This window comes from Phalaenopsis equestris, unplaced genomic scaffold (assembly GCF_001263595.1).
Source record: "Phalaenopsis equestris unplaced genomic scaffold, ASM126359v1 Scaffold001019, whole genome shotgun sequence".
In the NCBI taxonomy this organism is placed as follows: domain Eukaryota; kingdom Viridiplantae; phylum Streptophyta; class Magnoliopsida; order Asparagales; family Orchidaceae; genus Phalaenopsis; species Phalaenopsis equestris.
In genome coordinates, this window is record NW_018165458.1 from 62,156 (window position 1) to 79,925 (window position 17,770).

Genomic DNA, 17,770 nt, shown 5'->3' on the forward strand with positions numbered 1-17,770 from the left:
CGGATCGCTTGATATTTTTCCCAGTTCTCTAAACTTTTACATTAAACTAATTTTTATAACATAACTTCTTATATTATATCTTTTATTGCCCATTATTATACCACCAACTATTTTTATTTAAAGAAATTTTATTTTTTGATTCTCCAAGTACATCTTTTGCTACTTGTTTAATTGTGTTTGTTACTTTATCTCACATATCATTTACTTCATCATGAACATCCCAATTTTTGAAATCTTGAATTTTACTCATAAAAATAATTTTATTTATGTCTTTTAGGTCCCCCCATCTAATTCTACGATGATGAGTCCTAATATTCTTTATTTTACAACTCTTCGTCTTTAAATCTAGAACTAATAAATGATGTTGGGTACTTAAATCCTCACTTGCAATGACCTTACAATCCTTACAATCTCGACGATCTCTTATTCTCAAAAGAAAATAAGCAATTTGTGTTTTAGTATATACATTTTTATAAGTAATAAGATGCACATCTCTTTTCTTCAATAAAGTATTAGTAATAACAAAGTCATATGCTAAAGTAAAATCTAAAATAGCTCTACCTTCTTCATTAGTCACTCCAAAACCGTAGCCACCATAAATATTTCTAAAATCTTCTACCACTCTATCAACATGTCCATTTAAATCTCCTCCAACAAAAATTCTTTCTTCAAGAGGTATCAATTGTATTAAATTTTCTAAGTCATTCCAAAATTTATCTTTAGACCCTATATCTAAACCTACTTGAGGATCATAAGCACTTATTATATTAAAAATCTTAGTATCAATGATAATCTTAAGGGCTATAATTCTATCTCCAACTCTATTAATTTTTACAACATTATCTGTCAAACTCTTATCCATAATAACACCTACAACATTTTTAGTGTCTCTTACCAGAATATCAAAGTTTAAAACCTAAGTTATCAATCTTCTTAGCATTTTCTCCAACTCATTTAGTTTCTTGAATACATAAGATATTAATGTTTCTATGAATCATAAAATCAACTAATTCCATTAATTTACCATTGAGAGTACCTATATTCCAAGATTCTATCATAATATTAATTTCATTAGTTTGATGGACTAACTTCTTTACCCACATTCGTCCGTAATGTGTGAACCCTTGCTTATTTGACACTACACCCAGACGCCGGTGTAGCGGCCCTTGCACACTTTTCACTTTATTCAGGTTATACAGTGCATTGCTTCCAGGGGACGCCTTAGCACCATAATAATATCACTGTATTTAGGCTATACTATCAAAATACCGCAATAACACCGTAATAATATCACAATAGCACTCCAATAACACCACAAAAATATCTCAATAACACCACAAAAGAACTGTAATAACACCTCAGTAACACATGAATAACATTATAATAATACCTAAATAACACCATAAAAGGACTCTAATAACACCACAGAATTATCACAATACCACTAAAATAACACCACAATAAAGCTCTAATAACAACTAAATAACACCTCAATAATACCACAAAAAACCACAAAAACACCATAATAAAGCTGGTCGAAAATACCACCAAATAACCGCGACAATATCACTAAAAAAACACCTCAATAACACCATAATAATAATAAAACACCTCAAAATTACCTTTATAACACCACACAAATATCTCAATAATACCACAATAACATAAATTAATGAGATTTCAAATGCAACTAAACTCACCTATGTTTCAAATTTCTCGATATTATTTTTAGAATTTATCACCTCTATCTCAAACATCTCATCTTTATTTTCAGATTTCATCACCTCCATTTCAAACTTCTCATTATTATTTATAGATTTCATCATTAATATTAGTCGTCCGGCGAGCGAGGGACTGAGAAAATCACTATGTGAAACCTTACCCAATGGAGTAAGAAGAAAGTGGAGATTTATTTGGCGCGAAGGATTTTGTTTTCGAAGAAAGACGACTAGGACAAGTTGGGTCATGCATTGAAATAGAGATTTTTATTTTTTATTCAGTAGACCCGCCGCTTGCATGTGGCGAGAATTTATTGGACTCCAAACGTAACAATAAGCCCAGAGTCCAGAAGTATTATTATTATTTTTTTAAAGCTAACACATCTAATGAGATTTCAAATGCAACTAAACTCACCTATGTTTCAAATTTCTCAATATTATTTTAGAATTCATCACCTCTATCTCAAACATCTCATCCTTATTTTCAGATTCCATCACTTCCATTCCAAACTTCTTATTATTATTTACATATTCCATCATTAATGTTTGTGTCCGACGAAAGATAGGGACTGAGAAAATCACTATGTAAAACCTTACTCAATGGAGTAAGAAGAACGTGGAGATTTATTTGGCGCGAAGGGTTTTATTTGCGAAGAAACACGGCTCGAACTAGTTGGGTCATGCATTGAAATAGAGGTTTTCATTTTTTATTCAGTGGACCCCCCGCTTGCATGCCGCGAAAATTTTATTGGACTCCAAACGCAACAATGTGTCCATAGTCCAGAAGTAATTTTTTTTTTTTAAGCTAACACCTCTAACCACCCACACCCATAATGCCATCATCCTCTTCCAAATCACAAAAAAATAAAGCAATATGATATTCAATAAAAGAAACAATTAAAACACATTAAAAATATTAAATTTACTTTTATTGCATACAAAATAAAAGAAAGAAAAACATGACATACCACTCATTTCCTATGCAGTTAGAGATCTAACCCATATACTTCAATTTGTACAAATATGCCCCATTATTTATGAATGAAAATAAGCTTCAATTTTTAAAAATTAAAATAATAATATTTTTGATGTGATAAAGGTTTAGGTCATATAAATCTAAATGCACCAAAATAAAAATAACAAAACAAAAACAAAATATCATCACTAACAGCCCCTAATGATTGCAAAATGGTCATCAACAAATCAAATTCTAGGATTTCATCACACAAACATGACCTGCAGCTAAAACTAATAGTTGCTAACCAACTACTCGCTGATGTAATGGTAACAAAGTCTAACCTGAAATGAATGCTCGTATCCTCTTCTCCATTGATCCAAGAACTCTTATCAAGCAATATTTCTAAGGAGCAAGTAGGATTCACAGAAAATTGTGCCCCAGAATAAAATAGTTAATACACGTATGTGAAAAAAAAAACCTTCGGTCCATAAAACATAGTCTACGCAGCCACCAACGGAGATCAAAATCTAACAAAATACGGATCAAAGAACAAAACAGCTCCATAATGCATATTTCAAAAGTTGAAAAACAGCCTAGCTCATCCTCTGAGCAGCTTCTTTAGCCAGGAGCTTTTCCTTTGCCTTACTTTTGGCCTGAGATTTGGAACCCATAATTCCGCCTCCCCACTTTTTCCTGATCTCATCGAACTTGTCATTGAAGTTGGCCTGTGGATTAAAATTAGAAATTAATGAATGTAGAAGCTCATTCAAGTTTGAAATGAAACCATTCTTTGATTTGTTTTCACCTTAATAGCCTCTAAAATTTTGCTAAATTCGAGCTTATCTTCATTCTTCACAGTGGTAAGGCACAATACAGCAGCAGTCTTCTTGTGAACAATCTATACAGGAATCCATAACAGAGATGGCAAAATTAAAATTTAATTTTTCACAGTTCAATATTTAAATGGAAAGCAAAATGGTTAATAAATACTTAACTGTTCCCAAACGTGCCTTTCCCTTCACTATGCAGTAGGGGATTTCCATCTTCCTGCACAATGCTGGAAGCCAAACAACCAGTTCTATTGGATCAACATCATGAGCAATAACAACCAATTGGGCCTTGTTCTGAGAGAAGGTTAAAATATTAATCAAAAGCGTGGTAAAATAAAAATAAAAACTATACAGAATTGAAAGACCTAACAATTATTAAGATCCAGAAGAGTACTAATATAAAGCACATAAATCACAAGAAATTTTAAACCTGCTCAATGAGGTAAGTGACGTGATTAAGCCCATATTTCACAACAATTGGTTTCTTGGATTCAATTGTCTTCCCTTCAGTCTCAGCTTGCGCCCTCTTCAAAAGTCGTTCCTTCTTGGCAGCTTTGTCCTCGGGCCTATACTTCAAAAGCATCTTAAACAGGCTTGTTGCTGCATAGAAAAATAGAATATCATAAGCAATTAATTCCTAAGAGGAGGCAAAATAACAACATCCTATGCCTACAAAAAAACAGCAAGAATGAGGAATCCATAGTTGCCTATAAAAATAGCATCCATCTGGAATTCGTATTAAACATCAACATTGCTCAAAAAGGAAAGCAAGAAGGAAAACGTAGTTAACAAATTAACAAAAACCAGTTTCAGGATGGTCCTGATTATTTGAGAAACTTGCTCCCTATTTCATGTATATGAACCTTTCTTTCCACAGAATACCCAAATAAAAAATTTAAATATGACCAAATATAATAATGCAAACGAAAGATAAGAACCAATGAGTGAAGCAACATGAAGAAAAGGTCCAATGAGTAGAGAAATGTTTCTCTCAACCATTTGAGTATTTCCTTAACTACACAGAATCAAAAGGACACGTGCCAGACCCACTGTTGAAGCCATAGCCTTTCTTTCACGCCATAGAATATCTACCATCATAAATATACACCATCGTGCAAATATAAATCTGCATGCACGATGAAAAAATCATAACATAACAAAGAATAATATCAGAAATTGACTCAAAACTTTCATTAATAAGCCTTATAGAGCCAGTCAACAATGGATTAATTGTTCAGTGCACGAGTTCATGACCAGGCATTTGCATTCATTCATCAACAAATGATGCAGCACAAACTTTATTAGGATCCAAATAATAGTAAATACTGCAGAAAGATCGTATGACCATTTTTTTAAGAGAAAAAAACTCACCCTTTAAAGGATGAATTTGCCTTTTTTTTATATTTTTTTTGGGACAACTCACCAGTAAAATAACGATATATATATTTCCCTCCCTATACAAAAGCTCATCACTTTCCCCTTAGCCAACACATCTTCTGTTCCCAATACTATTCCTTCCCTTGCTAACATATAATATTTTCTAAGTTTATTCCATCTTGAGTATTCTACAGTCCTAGCATGGAGAAGTAATCTGATTTTCCATAACGAATTTATCTTTAGTAACTCAAGTTCAGGGATGCTTTCTTTTGTTAAATTTTCACTTAATTTATGTTAATTTATGTACCTTGTAGTTCGTATATAATAGTGTGTAAAACTGATGAAGCAACAATGGTAAAATCATACAAGGATTAAAATATATAAACATAAATTATAATGCAAAGCCATTAAAGCATAGCGGCAAGTGTATATTTTCTTAATTAATTATTAACTTTAATTTTATATATTCTAAATATTAAATTTGCCAAAATGATTGGAAAATTTCTGCTTCTTTTTTATAAAAAATTGAGAATTATTGAAGATTTTGTAACATCCTATGCGGATGAAAAAAAAAATCATCTTATGAAAGTTCCAAAAAGACACCACATTAGAAGACCTTAAATAGAGAATGCACTAAGTATTAAAATATGATAAGTCAAGAGCTATACTTAATATAATTTATTATCTCAAAAATCGTGAATATTTTGCAACACCTATTACTGATGAGATATGTGTAGTCTTAGCCGCCACAAGTAAGCATACACCTATTTAGAATGTTGACCGCATGGTAGAATGCATTATGTCTCAATTTAACCAAAATTTGTCAGTCAAGCTTGGAGTAACTGAGGTTTATTGACATTAACATTTATTAGTTAGTATAACATAGAATTACTATATTAATTGTTTAATTTATGAACAATAACTTTTCACCAACTCAACCGGCCTGCACCTTTGTTGCTAGATACGTATGTGGGTCACTGCCCCACACATTATAATCCTACACCTGTATCATTGGATAAACACGGGATTGCTGCTCCATGTAATAATATCCCATCGGAATCCATTCTCACTCACATAAATCTTTAATGACAAATCCACTGCCCATTCAACATTATCCTGTGGGACATAGAATGCCAGAGCCAATTTACTCATATTGATGAAGCAAATGAAAAAATAAATTGTAATGATGGATTTAGCAGTAATGATAAAGATACTTGCACGGATAGAACAGATGATCACAAAAGCAATGAGCTTGCAGGTCATGATTGGATAAGTGTGATCGTACTTGTTTATAGTTGTAGAGATTGATCCAATGATTTATAACAATGACTATGTTGGTGTGTTATGTTCAAATCATTAATAATGTTGTACGAAAAGGTTTTTCTAAGAAAAGTAGATTGATTGTGATATTTGTCCAATATGATAAAAATCATCTATTACTATTAAATCCTTGGCGCTTAAATGCAACCGACAAGCAGCATGTGATTGGGATATGAAAAATTTTTAAGGTTGGCCATCCACAGATCTACACACATGGTAATGCTTGTTGTTCATGATCAGGCTTGGATAATACTTTCTTACTTGGTAGGTATCAGGAGACATTATGGACTATGGTTGAAATCAATTAAAAAAATTATTTATTTATCATGGAAGTTGGCATTGTTAAGTGAACGTGCAATGAGTCTTGATTATGAATCAACACACTATATGCGTTAATTGACTCGTTGGAATAAGAAGAAATTTGATATCGAATAGAAATTTTGGTTTGCTCTATGATTATTATGTTCCTAGAGCAACATATCATCATTGACTCGAGCATTAATGGGAGAAGTTTAAAAAAGTTGGGAAGTATGGCTCTACATGTCATTAAAGCCTTCATGTTAAAATGTAATTGGCTAGAAATAGTGATAATATCAAAGATTTTTATCAACAATATGCCATAGACATAAAAAATATTAAGGAAACATTTGTTTTAGCTAATTGATAGACATAACCAAATGGACATTATCTTATGATGCTTACTTTAGGTTTGGAATGATGACTTGTAATATTTCAAAATGCATTCATGGTGTGTTAAAGTAAGCACAAGGACTATCAATACAAGCACTTATATTTGCTATTTATTACAACATTGTGGCATTATTCCCCCAAAGCATCTAATGATGCTAAGCACCATGAAAATGCACATAACCTGATGTTACTAGGACCAAGACATCACTACAAAGACCTGTTTGAGTGCGAAGCAAGAAGATATCTAGAACATACATGTATTAACAATCAAAAGTATCAAGTTTTGGAAAAATGTTGGTCCTATGTTGGTATAACTGACAATGAAACTAGTATATGCATATGCAATCATCCCCAAACCTATCGCATGTCATGTTCACATGGTATTGTTGTATCAGGGATAAGTTATTTGAATCACCAAGCCTATATCTAAAGATGCTACAGAACGCACAATTATTGCAAAGTGCTCAACATGGCTAGAATACGAGACATGGATACATAAATAGTTGACTTGCTCTTGCTTTCACAAAAAAGATTAGGTCGGCCATGCACACTTCATTGTCATAACACAAGGGGTGAACCAAAAGACCATGGCAGCACATTTTGCAGCATTTGTAAGATAAATGTACATAATAAAAAGACTTGCTTTAATGTATTAAAAAATTCCAAGTACTCATATTTTACAACAATCAAATCCTCCAACCTATTTCTTTGTATTTTTTTATAAACTTATCATTCTTAAATATGTCATTAATCCTGCTTTCATAGGTGTTTATCCAAACATAGCCAAATTACGTGAAACACATAAACTTGCACACTCAAACTAGATAAAAATGAATTAGAGGGCCAATAATACAGATATGTAACCTTATTATCAACATATTTTAGTTTGTACGCAAGGAAAAATAAATTATAGGTTAAATTGAACCTTCTCATGGTTAACGACCAATTATGTGTGCCAGGTTCATTGATGCTCATTATCTCATAGGTATTACTTGCATCATATATGTTACATAAGATTACAACATCTTCTATCAGTGTTAGTCAAGTGTTCGTCCTCACAAACCAACAAATTCAACTTGTTGATTGGTAAGGCGATGATCACAACCCTTTAGAATGTTGGGCTTATCTTACGATTAAGGTTGCTAGCAAGGTTGTGAAAATCAGCCTAGATATCGAACCGAAAGAAAGAAAGGTTCAAGGTTCAATGGTTCAATTGAGGTTGAACCGGAGGTTTAACTGCGTGATGTAATATAATTTAAATAATAAAATAATGATATATTAATATCTTTTTTATCTATTTAACAAATAATGTTTTAATTTAAGACAACGCTTATGAATATTATGAAAAATATTCAACATAAAATAAATTTAAGGCATGATATTTTCTCTATTTTAATTTAAATATATTATTTATGACCATCCAATCAAAATCAAAAGATGGAAATTATACAATATTTGAACTAACCAGTTCTTTAGAAACCAGACCGGTTCACTGGTTTGTCGCTTCAACCTTGATTGTGATCGATTCAATCACGATTTTATGTGAAAATAGTTTTGAGCTTAGAGCAAACTGGTTGAATGACCGGTTTACAGTAGAACCAATCAAACTGATTTTTCTGGCCTGATTAGTAAAACCATGGTTGATGGTACAATGTTGATTGGGCACATAGTTATTGAGGAGGGCAAGATAAAACAATAACGACATGACTCTCACAATGAGTTAAATCCAAAGAAGAGCATCATATACAAGCCAAATATTGAATGAATCTTCTAAATATACACAGTCAAACATGTTTTATCCCCTAGGTGGCTAAAGTGGGCATTTGATAGAAGTATATTCAGATTTATTTGAAGAAGAATTACATAAGATGTTTGAGCATACATATTATTCATAAAAATTTGTTTCCGCTTGCGAAAGAATCAAAAGTTTTTAGTCCACTTATAACATCTATCATTAATAAAGGGCTTGAATGTATTCATGATTTACTCTGTATGTAGTTCTGTGTTGGCACACCACTATAAAGAACTAAAATAAGCAATGAAACGTGTATGAATCAAATATTTAGAATGTCAGAGTTCAGTTAATTTATGAAAGTGTGTTAAGTGGCACCTACCAAATTGTATAATGTGACAATTTTGTCTAGTACAATAAATCAATATCAAATCTATGAAGCAAGGGTATAAGAGCGTTGATGGAGAAGGGACATTTTTGAATACCACCATAGGTACATAGAAATTCAGAACAATCAACTAGTGTTATGTTGTCAAGTGCATTACAAATGTAGGTGAAAACAAAGCCACAACATCATGGTACATGCAATGGTATAAGGCATAGTCATCATTGTATCTACTTAAAGCTCCTAATGCTCCTCCAAAATGTATACCACCCTAAGACTAATTGATGTGAGTAGTCAAGAAAGTGGAAGCAAGGGAATGATGCGGCAATGAGCATCAGGACATGAGATTTCACGAGCGTGAGAGATCTTTCACATTCCGGAATGTCTGGACCGAATTGGTCCAATCTTGGGAGAGCCGACTGACTCTTCCATGAGAGATAATCGCCTCCTTTCCGCATAGGGAACCAATCCTAGTTCTCTATGGCTTATAAATGTATTTCCTTTATTTAAGGTCTTCAAATTTTGCTTGTGTTTCTGACAAGACAACCATCGAAATCCCCTATTTTCCCTATGAGGGTTGTATCTGAGGGCAAGTGGTGCTCCGACTGTATCCAGTTTCGAGGTGGTAATTTTTCTCCAAGGATCAAGTAGTGCACCGGCTATATCTTGCTCTTGATATGCTGTTCATCCTTCCCTAACTCCTAAGCATTCCTCTCGCTTTGCGGCCACGCACTCCTCGCTGCAGCCACCCCGACGACCACATCCCATCTTTTTCCTGCAATTCCTGCTCTCTCAATCGCCCCCTCCTTATTGACAGTCACCCAGAATACATCCCTTTGCGTCCTTATTGTTGTTCCAGCCGCCAAAAACCATCCCCCTTGTCGCCTCCCCGCTGCCAGTGATCTAGAACTATTCCCCTCCAGCACTATTACACAGTCCCAACAACCTGAAAATGTCCCCCTTGCCACCTCCGACCACCCAGAATCATTCTTCTTGCAACGCTACTATTGTGAAAGCCGCCAAAATCCTCCTCGCATCTGTTCCAACCACTCCAGACCACCCTAACCATTCCTCCACTGTCCAGCCCACATACCACCTTGTTGCCACCTTTCCAAGTCCCAAGCAGTCACCACCACCTCCTATGATCCACCTTAGTCGTGCATCGTGTGTCATGTTTGTTGTTATTTTTCGTTTTTGTAATGTTGGTTGTAACCGCCTATTAAATTTTACAATAATAATATTTGTTTGTTTATTGTTATTTGGGTTAACTCTGGTATCATTTTATATCAGAGTTATTCTAACTTTAGTCCTATTTGAGAGTTTCTAAAATCCACCAATACACAACCCTATCAAACCGACCACCCACAAAATTACTTTCCAACCCTACAACACTCATACATAACCTTGGACTCCTCTATCTCTAAACCCTAGTCATGCCGCTTATGAAAAATCCGCAAGGAAATGTTCGAGAACTTACAATGGAAGAGGTACAACCAAAAATCCTCCAACCCCAACAGAGGCTTACCGCCTTCGAGAGGAGACAATTTAGAAGGGTTACATGTAGCCACAATAATAACCCTCATGATAAAAAAAATGGATCAAATCCCTTCCACCAGGTGGATTCCAAGGATGAAGAACCACTACTCTGAAGTTTTGACCTGAAATACCTGAAAAATCGGGATCTTGAAATAAAGGTGGATTTCTCATATTTTGATGACCACTTGGATCTAGGTTAAGGTCATCAAATAGCTCCAGATCGTGGAATGTGTCTTCAAGTACAAGGACGCCCCATTGGGCAAAATGATGAAACTAGTCACCAACAAGATAACGAATAACACATCTTGATGAAAGAAGAACATTAAGATTCTTTGACAGCAATACGAAAAGAGTAAAATTACTACCTGATCTAATATAAAATGAGAAATACATAGCCAGTATCCACCAATTCATTACATACAGGATGTTAAGTCCTCAGCTTCAAAAGAGTAGAAACATCATCGGATGATCGTCACATCTTACAGACAGAGTTCAACCCTAAGTTCCTATAGCCAGAGTACGCCCAGATGAATATCTAAGCCAACCCCGCTTGAGGAGAAACTAGTTCATAGTGGAAAACAAATGTAACCAATATGCATTCCCAAATTTATCCCGGTCAGAAAGTGTTTTAAGTTTCACGAATTTGGACATATCGACTTCGATTATACAACCAGGAGAATGATTACTTTCAATAATAAGGGATCACTTGAAGAAATAAATAGTGATCAAGAAGAAGATGAAGATTTCAGAGAGCATTCTGAAATTCCAACTGACGAGAAAGAGACACCAACGATTCAAGCTAAGCCTATAAGAAAAATTTCAACATAATTAGCATTGGTGATCCAAGATGGCCCTATGTCTAAGGAACTGGCATCAAACACATTACAACTCAAATAAAAGAATTTCAAACTTTTTAGATATATAGTCTACTTCATGAGTTGCCCGTATTAAAGGAGGTCCAATATGTCAGAGATAAAAAGCTTTGCGCCACTTTTGGAAGATCATATAAAGTCATTTAGGTATTAAAATCATTTCAATTGTGTATCTGCTGACAGCAGATCAGAAAGGATGGATGAGTCACAGCTAAACCTATAAGAAAGATCCCAACATAATTAGCATTGGTGATCCAAGATGGCCCTAAGTCCAAGAAACTGACATCAAACACATTACAACTCAAATAAAAGAATTTCAAACTTTTTAAATATATAATCTACTTCCTGAGTTGCCCGTATTAAGGGAGGTACAACATGTCAAAGATAAGAAGCTTTTGCACCACTTTTGAAAGACTATATAGAGTCATTTAGGTATTAAAATCATTTCAGTTGTGTACCTGCTGACAGTAGATCAGAAAGGATGGATGAGCCACAACATTAGAAATTGTCTTAGGATCTTTGGGGGCAAAAAATATCCTATAGTGGGACCTAGGTCTTTTCAGAAAAGAGGTCTCTCATGAGTGGTTACACTTCGGTGCGATCTAGCCTCCCAAAGATTTTAGTCCAAAGTTAGTTTTTTCAAAAAAAATTGTTTATCGGATGCGCTCTGCCAAATACAAGTGGAAGAGGCAAATTATAGATTTATTAGCTCAAAAATTATATAGTGGAAATCTACCCTATATGCAACTCTAGCTCAGGTTGTGCCAAAAAATGAGGGATGTTTATTCTATCAAGATGTGTTTTAGAATAACAACACCTACAAGAGTTATTACCGAGAGGTTACAGTAGTTCCACTACCTGCAACGTGGCATACCTAATACCATATCATCAGAATTTAAAAAGCTTCAACAGATGAGATCGAGACTCCCCCTAATCCCGGGAGTGAAGTGAGAACCTGGGTTTAAGAGCTTATGAATATGTGAGCCGGGGAATGACGCAGGAATGAGTTTCTGGACGTAGAATTACACGAGCGCAGGAGATCTTCCGCGTTCTAGAATGACTAGCGGAGCTGATTTAGCCTTGGGAGTCGGTCGCGCTTCCACAACGGATTGGGGCCTCTCCACAGAGGGACTCAATCCTAATTATCTAGGGCTTATATATGCGATACTTTTATTTTAAATTTTTAATTTATCCTTGTGTTTTTATCAGGACAATAAGCGTCCCTTATTTTCCCTTCTGAGACTATATCCGAGGGTGAGTAGTGCTCCGACTATATCTCATTCTGAGGTGTTGATTTTCCTCCAATAGTCGAGTAATGCTCTGACTATATCTCACTCTCGAGGTAGTGTTTATCCTTCCCCAACTCCTTCGCATTCCTCCCACTTTGTTGCCACGCATTCCTCTGCAACATCCCCGATAGTTGGATACCTGATGTTTTCTTTTAGCTCTTGTTCTTCCAACTAACCCCTCATTGTTGTTAATCACCAAGAAGTCATTTTCATCTTTGTTGTTGCTCCAGCCACCAAAATCATCCGTGTTACAATTCCAGCCACTTAGAACCATCTCCATTACCCACTCCTTGTTGCCATCCACCTAGAATCATTCCTCTAAAACCCCTATTGCAATCCCAGTCACCTGAAACCATCCCCGTTGCTGCCACCTTACTGACAACCACCCAAATCATTCTTCTTGCAGCCCTATTGCTGCAACAGCTGCCAAAATCCTCCTTTGCGGTTGTTCAGACAGCTTCAGAGTACCTCTACTATTGCTCCGTTGTACAGCCCACCTACCACCTTGCTGCCACCTTTCTAAGTCCCTAGCAGTCACCAACACCTCCTAGATTCTCCCTAATTGTGCGTCATGTGTCGTGTTTTTTGTTTTTTGTTTTTGATTTTATGGTGTTGGTTGTAACCGTCTATTGGCTTTTACAGTCATAATATTTGTTTGCTTATTTTTTGTTTGGAATAACTCTAGTATCACCAATACATAGAGCATATGCAATGATGTAAGTACCTTATAGGTGGCAATAGCCAAGGTGGACACCTTTTGTAGTAGCGTTTAGTAAATAATGCATTTAGGGGGAAATACATTTAAGGACAATGCTAATTCAAGTACATACTCCATTGAGGATCACAATCCATTAACACATGTAGATCCAATCCATGCAAAAGTAGAACTTGGTCCACCTACATATGCAGATTGAAGTCCATGAACCATACCAGTATCATTAGAGACTTCAAAGTGATTATAGGTCTGTTTGGGGCAACTGCAGCTAATCTAGTTTATTCAGATAAGTCCCAGACAGCTAGTTATTTTTTCAAGCAGTAGACGCAATTCTGCCTGTAAACTACAACCAAACCTAGAGTTAAAAAATGTAATTGCAACATAGATAAATAATATTTTCTTTCCACATTATTCCTTCAAACCAAACACAGCTTGAATTTCTTTTGACCCGAGAACTAAGCGAAACCAGCTCGTAATGTACCAAACACTCGCAATAGAGTTAAGGTCAAATAAAAAATTAGCATCCACATAAAACTTTCTACATCAAAAACCTAACAATTATAACTTTTACAAGCCATTAATCTGCTAAACGAAAAAGAAATTGGTGATTGTCCCACCTTGAAGCCGAAGTTGAGAAGGGGATGGAGATCCTTGAGGAAATCAGCGAGCTTCTTGACGCTCTTGCGCATTTCAGCTTCGACAAGCATGTATATTTCTGCCTTCACCCTGGGAACGCCAATAGTTGTCGTCAATGCAACACATCGATGAACTCCTTCTAACTTTTCATAGACCAGCTCTCGAGCGAAAGGTCTGACGGCGTCTCAAGCATCATAACCTCTTGTCCCGCCATGGCTTGGGAGGCCTAGATTTTGTCGAAGAAAGAGATCTCCCTCTAGGCCTAAGTAGGATCCAGTAAACAGGAATAGAAGCTCTGATTAACGCAGGGGAAGATTTTAGGGCCTTTACCTAGGGCAGAGCTCGAACGCGATTCATTATGACGAGGGCAGCGGAGTAATTCGGGACTGATACGCGATGAAAGAACGTCGCCCGCAGGGATCATCCCGCGAGCGACGTTATTCGTTAATTCAAAACCGCGATTTTAAAAACTTCATATAAACGCTAAAAACAAACAGTACGGCAGCGTTTTCAAAATGTCACCCGCTATTTTAAGCTTCCCCAAATGGGCCCTATATCAATGCAATTGCAAACCATTAAGTCACAATGTGTCAATTCCATTATGAATGAATTTTACTAGGGTTGACAGAATCTAATTCATCCAAAATTTTAAAAATATGTGCTACAACCCCAGCCTATTTTAATGCCACTACACTAACATTTAGTAGTGCATCTCACGTATTATTCAATGTCACAATATGATAAATCTAATGAAGAAGCACAGTGGCAAATTTATGAGATTATCAATTCATGCATCAAATCATTGCACACCAACGACAGATATTATATCGCCTAGGAATAAGCGTAAACAATAGATGGATAGAAGCACTTGAAACTACCATACCTATACCATGTGTACTACTTTATAATCTTGTGCACTTCATGAAATTTAATAGAAGAATTTTCTTAATATTTTAGTACAAATTTATTATTTAATCCAATTAAAGATGTCCTAGATACTTGAACCACTTCTGTTAACCTAAAGGGAGCAAATCAATCCACAAAAGAGTGGGTTAGTTGAGAACCACATGCTCCATGTGCTTGCACACAGTGTACTAAGAAACAAAATTTATATGGCACGAAGGAACCACAATTTGCACGTTAAAACTTAAGATTCAATAATTACCAGGATATGACTGTTGATGATCATATCTATCTGATTAGTAATATAGAACTATGAGGTAGTAATGCACCCAAAATAGAACTTACAACCTATATATGAGCTATTTTGTAATTTATTTGGTTTTTAATGGTTATCAAATTTATTCTTGAAACTATTTCAAATTGGAAATGAATGAATTTTTCAATCAAGGAAAAGATAATATAAGATTTTTTCATATTGTAATTAAATGTTGCCCATGTGTTCATAAAAAAAGAAAAATTCTAATTGATCGTGAAGCATAATAATTAAGATAGGAAGTTCTACTCTAAAAATCTAAATGAGTAGCACTTCCAACTTGCAATGCAAAAAAAATTTAGGTATTACATTGCACAATATACTTTCAAAGCAAAAAAACTATACCCAAAATAGTAACGATACAATTTGCATGGTTAATGAGTAATTACAATAAAAAATAATAATATGCAAACTAGCACCCTATAGGAGCGACTTGTTCCATTTCCTACAAAATTTGGACAAATTATCCTGTTGTGTAGAATTGCTATTAATTTATTCCTGATAAAAAATTGGACAATATTTAATTTAATGAGAAAAATAAATAATAGTATTAAATTATCAATAGTACACTTCTCAATAGACATTTGCTCTTGAAGTGGCATGACGGAACCAGAATGGTCACAAAGGAAAACTTCTAACCTGCTCATAACTCATAAAACTCTTTTTTAAGGAAAACATTCTATCAAAAAGGCTAAGTCCATTCATTAGGTTCAAACTAAAATCAGAATGCAAAAAACTGAAGTCTGAATCCTCACAGTCAAACCTTGTAACCTCATCAGTTTGAACAGAGAGAACAATATCTACAGCTCCTGCATACTAACCATACATAACAACCAAAAAAAATTATTTTTCTCTGTAGACAAAGCCCGTTAAACAATGTTCAAGAACTTATACAGAATCTTCTTTAGATGACCATGCTAACCAGAACTGGAACTCAGAATTACCAAATAACCAACTTAAATCTTTTTTCAATTGACACTGGGTCATGTCCAAATATTATATCATCGTCATTAGCCCTATACCAACTATTTGGGAATGACTTCATGAATCCTAATTTTTGTTCTTTCCTACAGGTTGTTGCTAGAGGTTACTTCCAATACTTAAAACGATGCCTTTTTAGTACATATCAGACAAAAATTATCACATTGACACCTAAAGATTTTGAAGCAGAAATTGATTGACTAATAATAGCACAAATAATAACATATGAAGTATGATTAAACTCACTAGAAGAGCCCCTCCACATGAAGCAGACAGAACAATTACAGCATTAATTTTATTAAAAAAGAGGATGAAAATGGTTACCAAGATTCTTGTCCAAGGTCCTGGTGAACTGGTTAATAGCTGGCGGAACCTTCAGACGCTGCTTAAGAATCCTCCTCTGCCTCTGAATTCTTACCACCTTAGGCCATTTGACAAAACGATGTAAATCCCTCTTCGGAGGTAGAGCACCTCCAATCCCGAACTGCTTCGGCCTCTTCTCAAATAACGGATTCACAACCTTCTCCTGCAATCCATCATGCATTAATAACGCCAAAAATCACCAAAGCAATACCCAAAAAAATGCGACAAGAACGAAATCTACCGTCTTCTTTTTCCCCGCGACCGGTGCCTTACCTCCTCTCTTCGGAGCCTGCAATGTTCGTAACAATAATCTCAAAACTAAATCGAAGAAAATCTGAATAAATTATAAATCGAGAAATGGTAGAATAGAGCCATGCCATTTCAATTCGAGTAGCGACGGCTATCTTCTAGGGTTACTTCGAGATTGGGAGCAACCAAGGAGCTCTGACGAAGATGACTGGTTAGATCCGACTTTATATCGATGGGCACACACACACCGATGAATTAGAGCTGGCCCCCAAGGGCAATCTTAACCGTCGAATGTGCTTAAACCGAGCAGAGCTAGATTTTGTTCTTTCATTTGCTGGGCCGGGAGAGAAGCTTTCTTGTGTGGTTTCGGCCCAGTTTGGGGCAGAGGGGATCGCAAGTTTGCAGTGTTTAGGGTGGTGGGGGCAGCCGCGGTAATGTGCGATTTTGGGTAAACGTCGATTTCATTTGCTGGGCCGGGAGAGAAGCTTTCTTGTGAGGTTTCGGCCCAGTTTGGGGCAGAGGGGATGATGTGCGATTTTGGGTAAACGTCGTTCGCGGGTTTGACCTCTCGGTCCTCTTTCTCAATTCTGCTTTTTCCTCGTCCGCTCCTATTTTGTTTCAATTCCATCATAATCTCTTCCTACCTCCTTCGGCTCTTTCATAAGAAAGGTGTGATCTTCCCCCACCCTCCCCTCCTTCCTCTTCCCAGACGCATCTCACACTTGTTGATTCGTCATCTTCCTCCTCTGTTATTACACAATATGTGAATGTCTTGATTTCCTACTTTTGGTTTGGTTCGTCACATTCCTCCTCTGTGCGAATGTGAATAGCTCTTTTACTGGAATATATGTGAATGACTTATATGGCTTCGATGTGAATACTATGATTTCTTGTTTGGTTAGC

General features: G+C 35.6%; 1 protein-coding gene across 1 annotated transcript; it reads right to left on the reverse strand.

Moving 5' to 3' along the window:
- Positions 1-3,018: 3,018 nt before the first annotated feature.
- LOC110032758 (60S ribosomal protein L7a-1) lies at positions 3,019-17,104 on the reverse strand. Its single transcript, XM_020736506.1, has 7 exons — positions 16,996-17,104; positions 16,860-16,907; positions 16,580-16,781; positions 3,937-4,106; positions 3,672-3,800; positions 3,482-3,574; positions 3,019-3,401 (listed from the first exon to the last, which is right to left on the reverse strand). Exons 1-7 carry the CDS (start codon positions 16,996-16,998, stop codon positions 3,270-3,272), a joined length of 777 nt encoding a protein of 258 aa, XP_020592165.1. The 5' UTR covers positions 16,999-17,104; the 3' UTR covers positions 3,019-3,269.
- Positions 17,105-17,770: the final 666 nt, after the last annotated feature.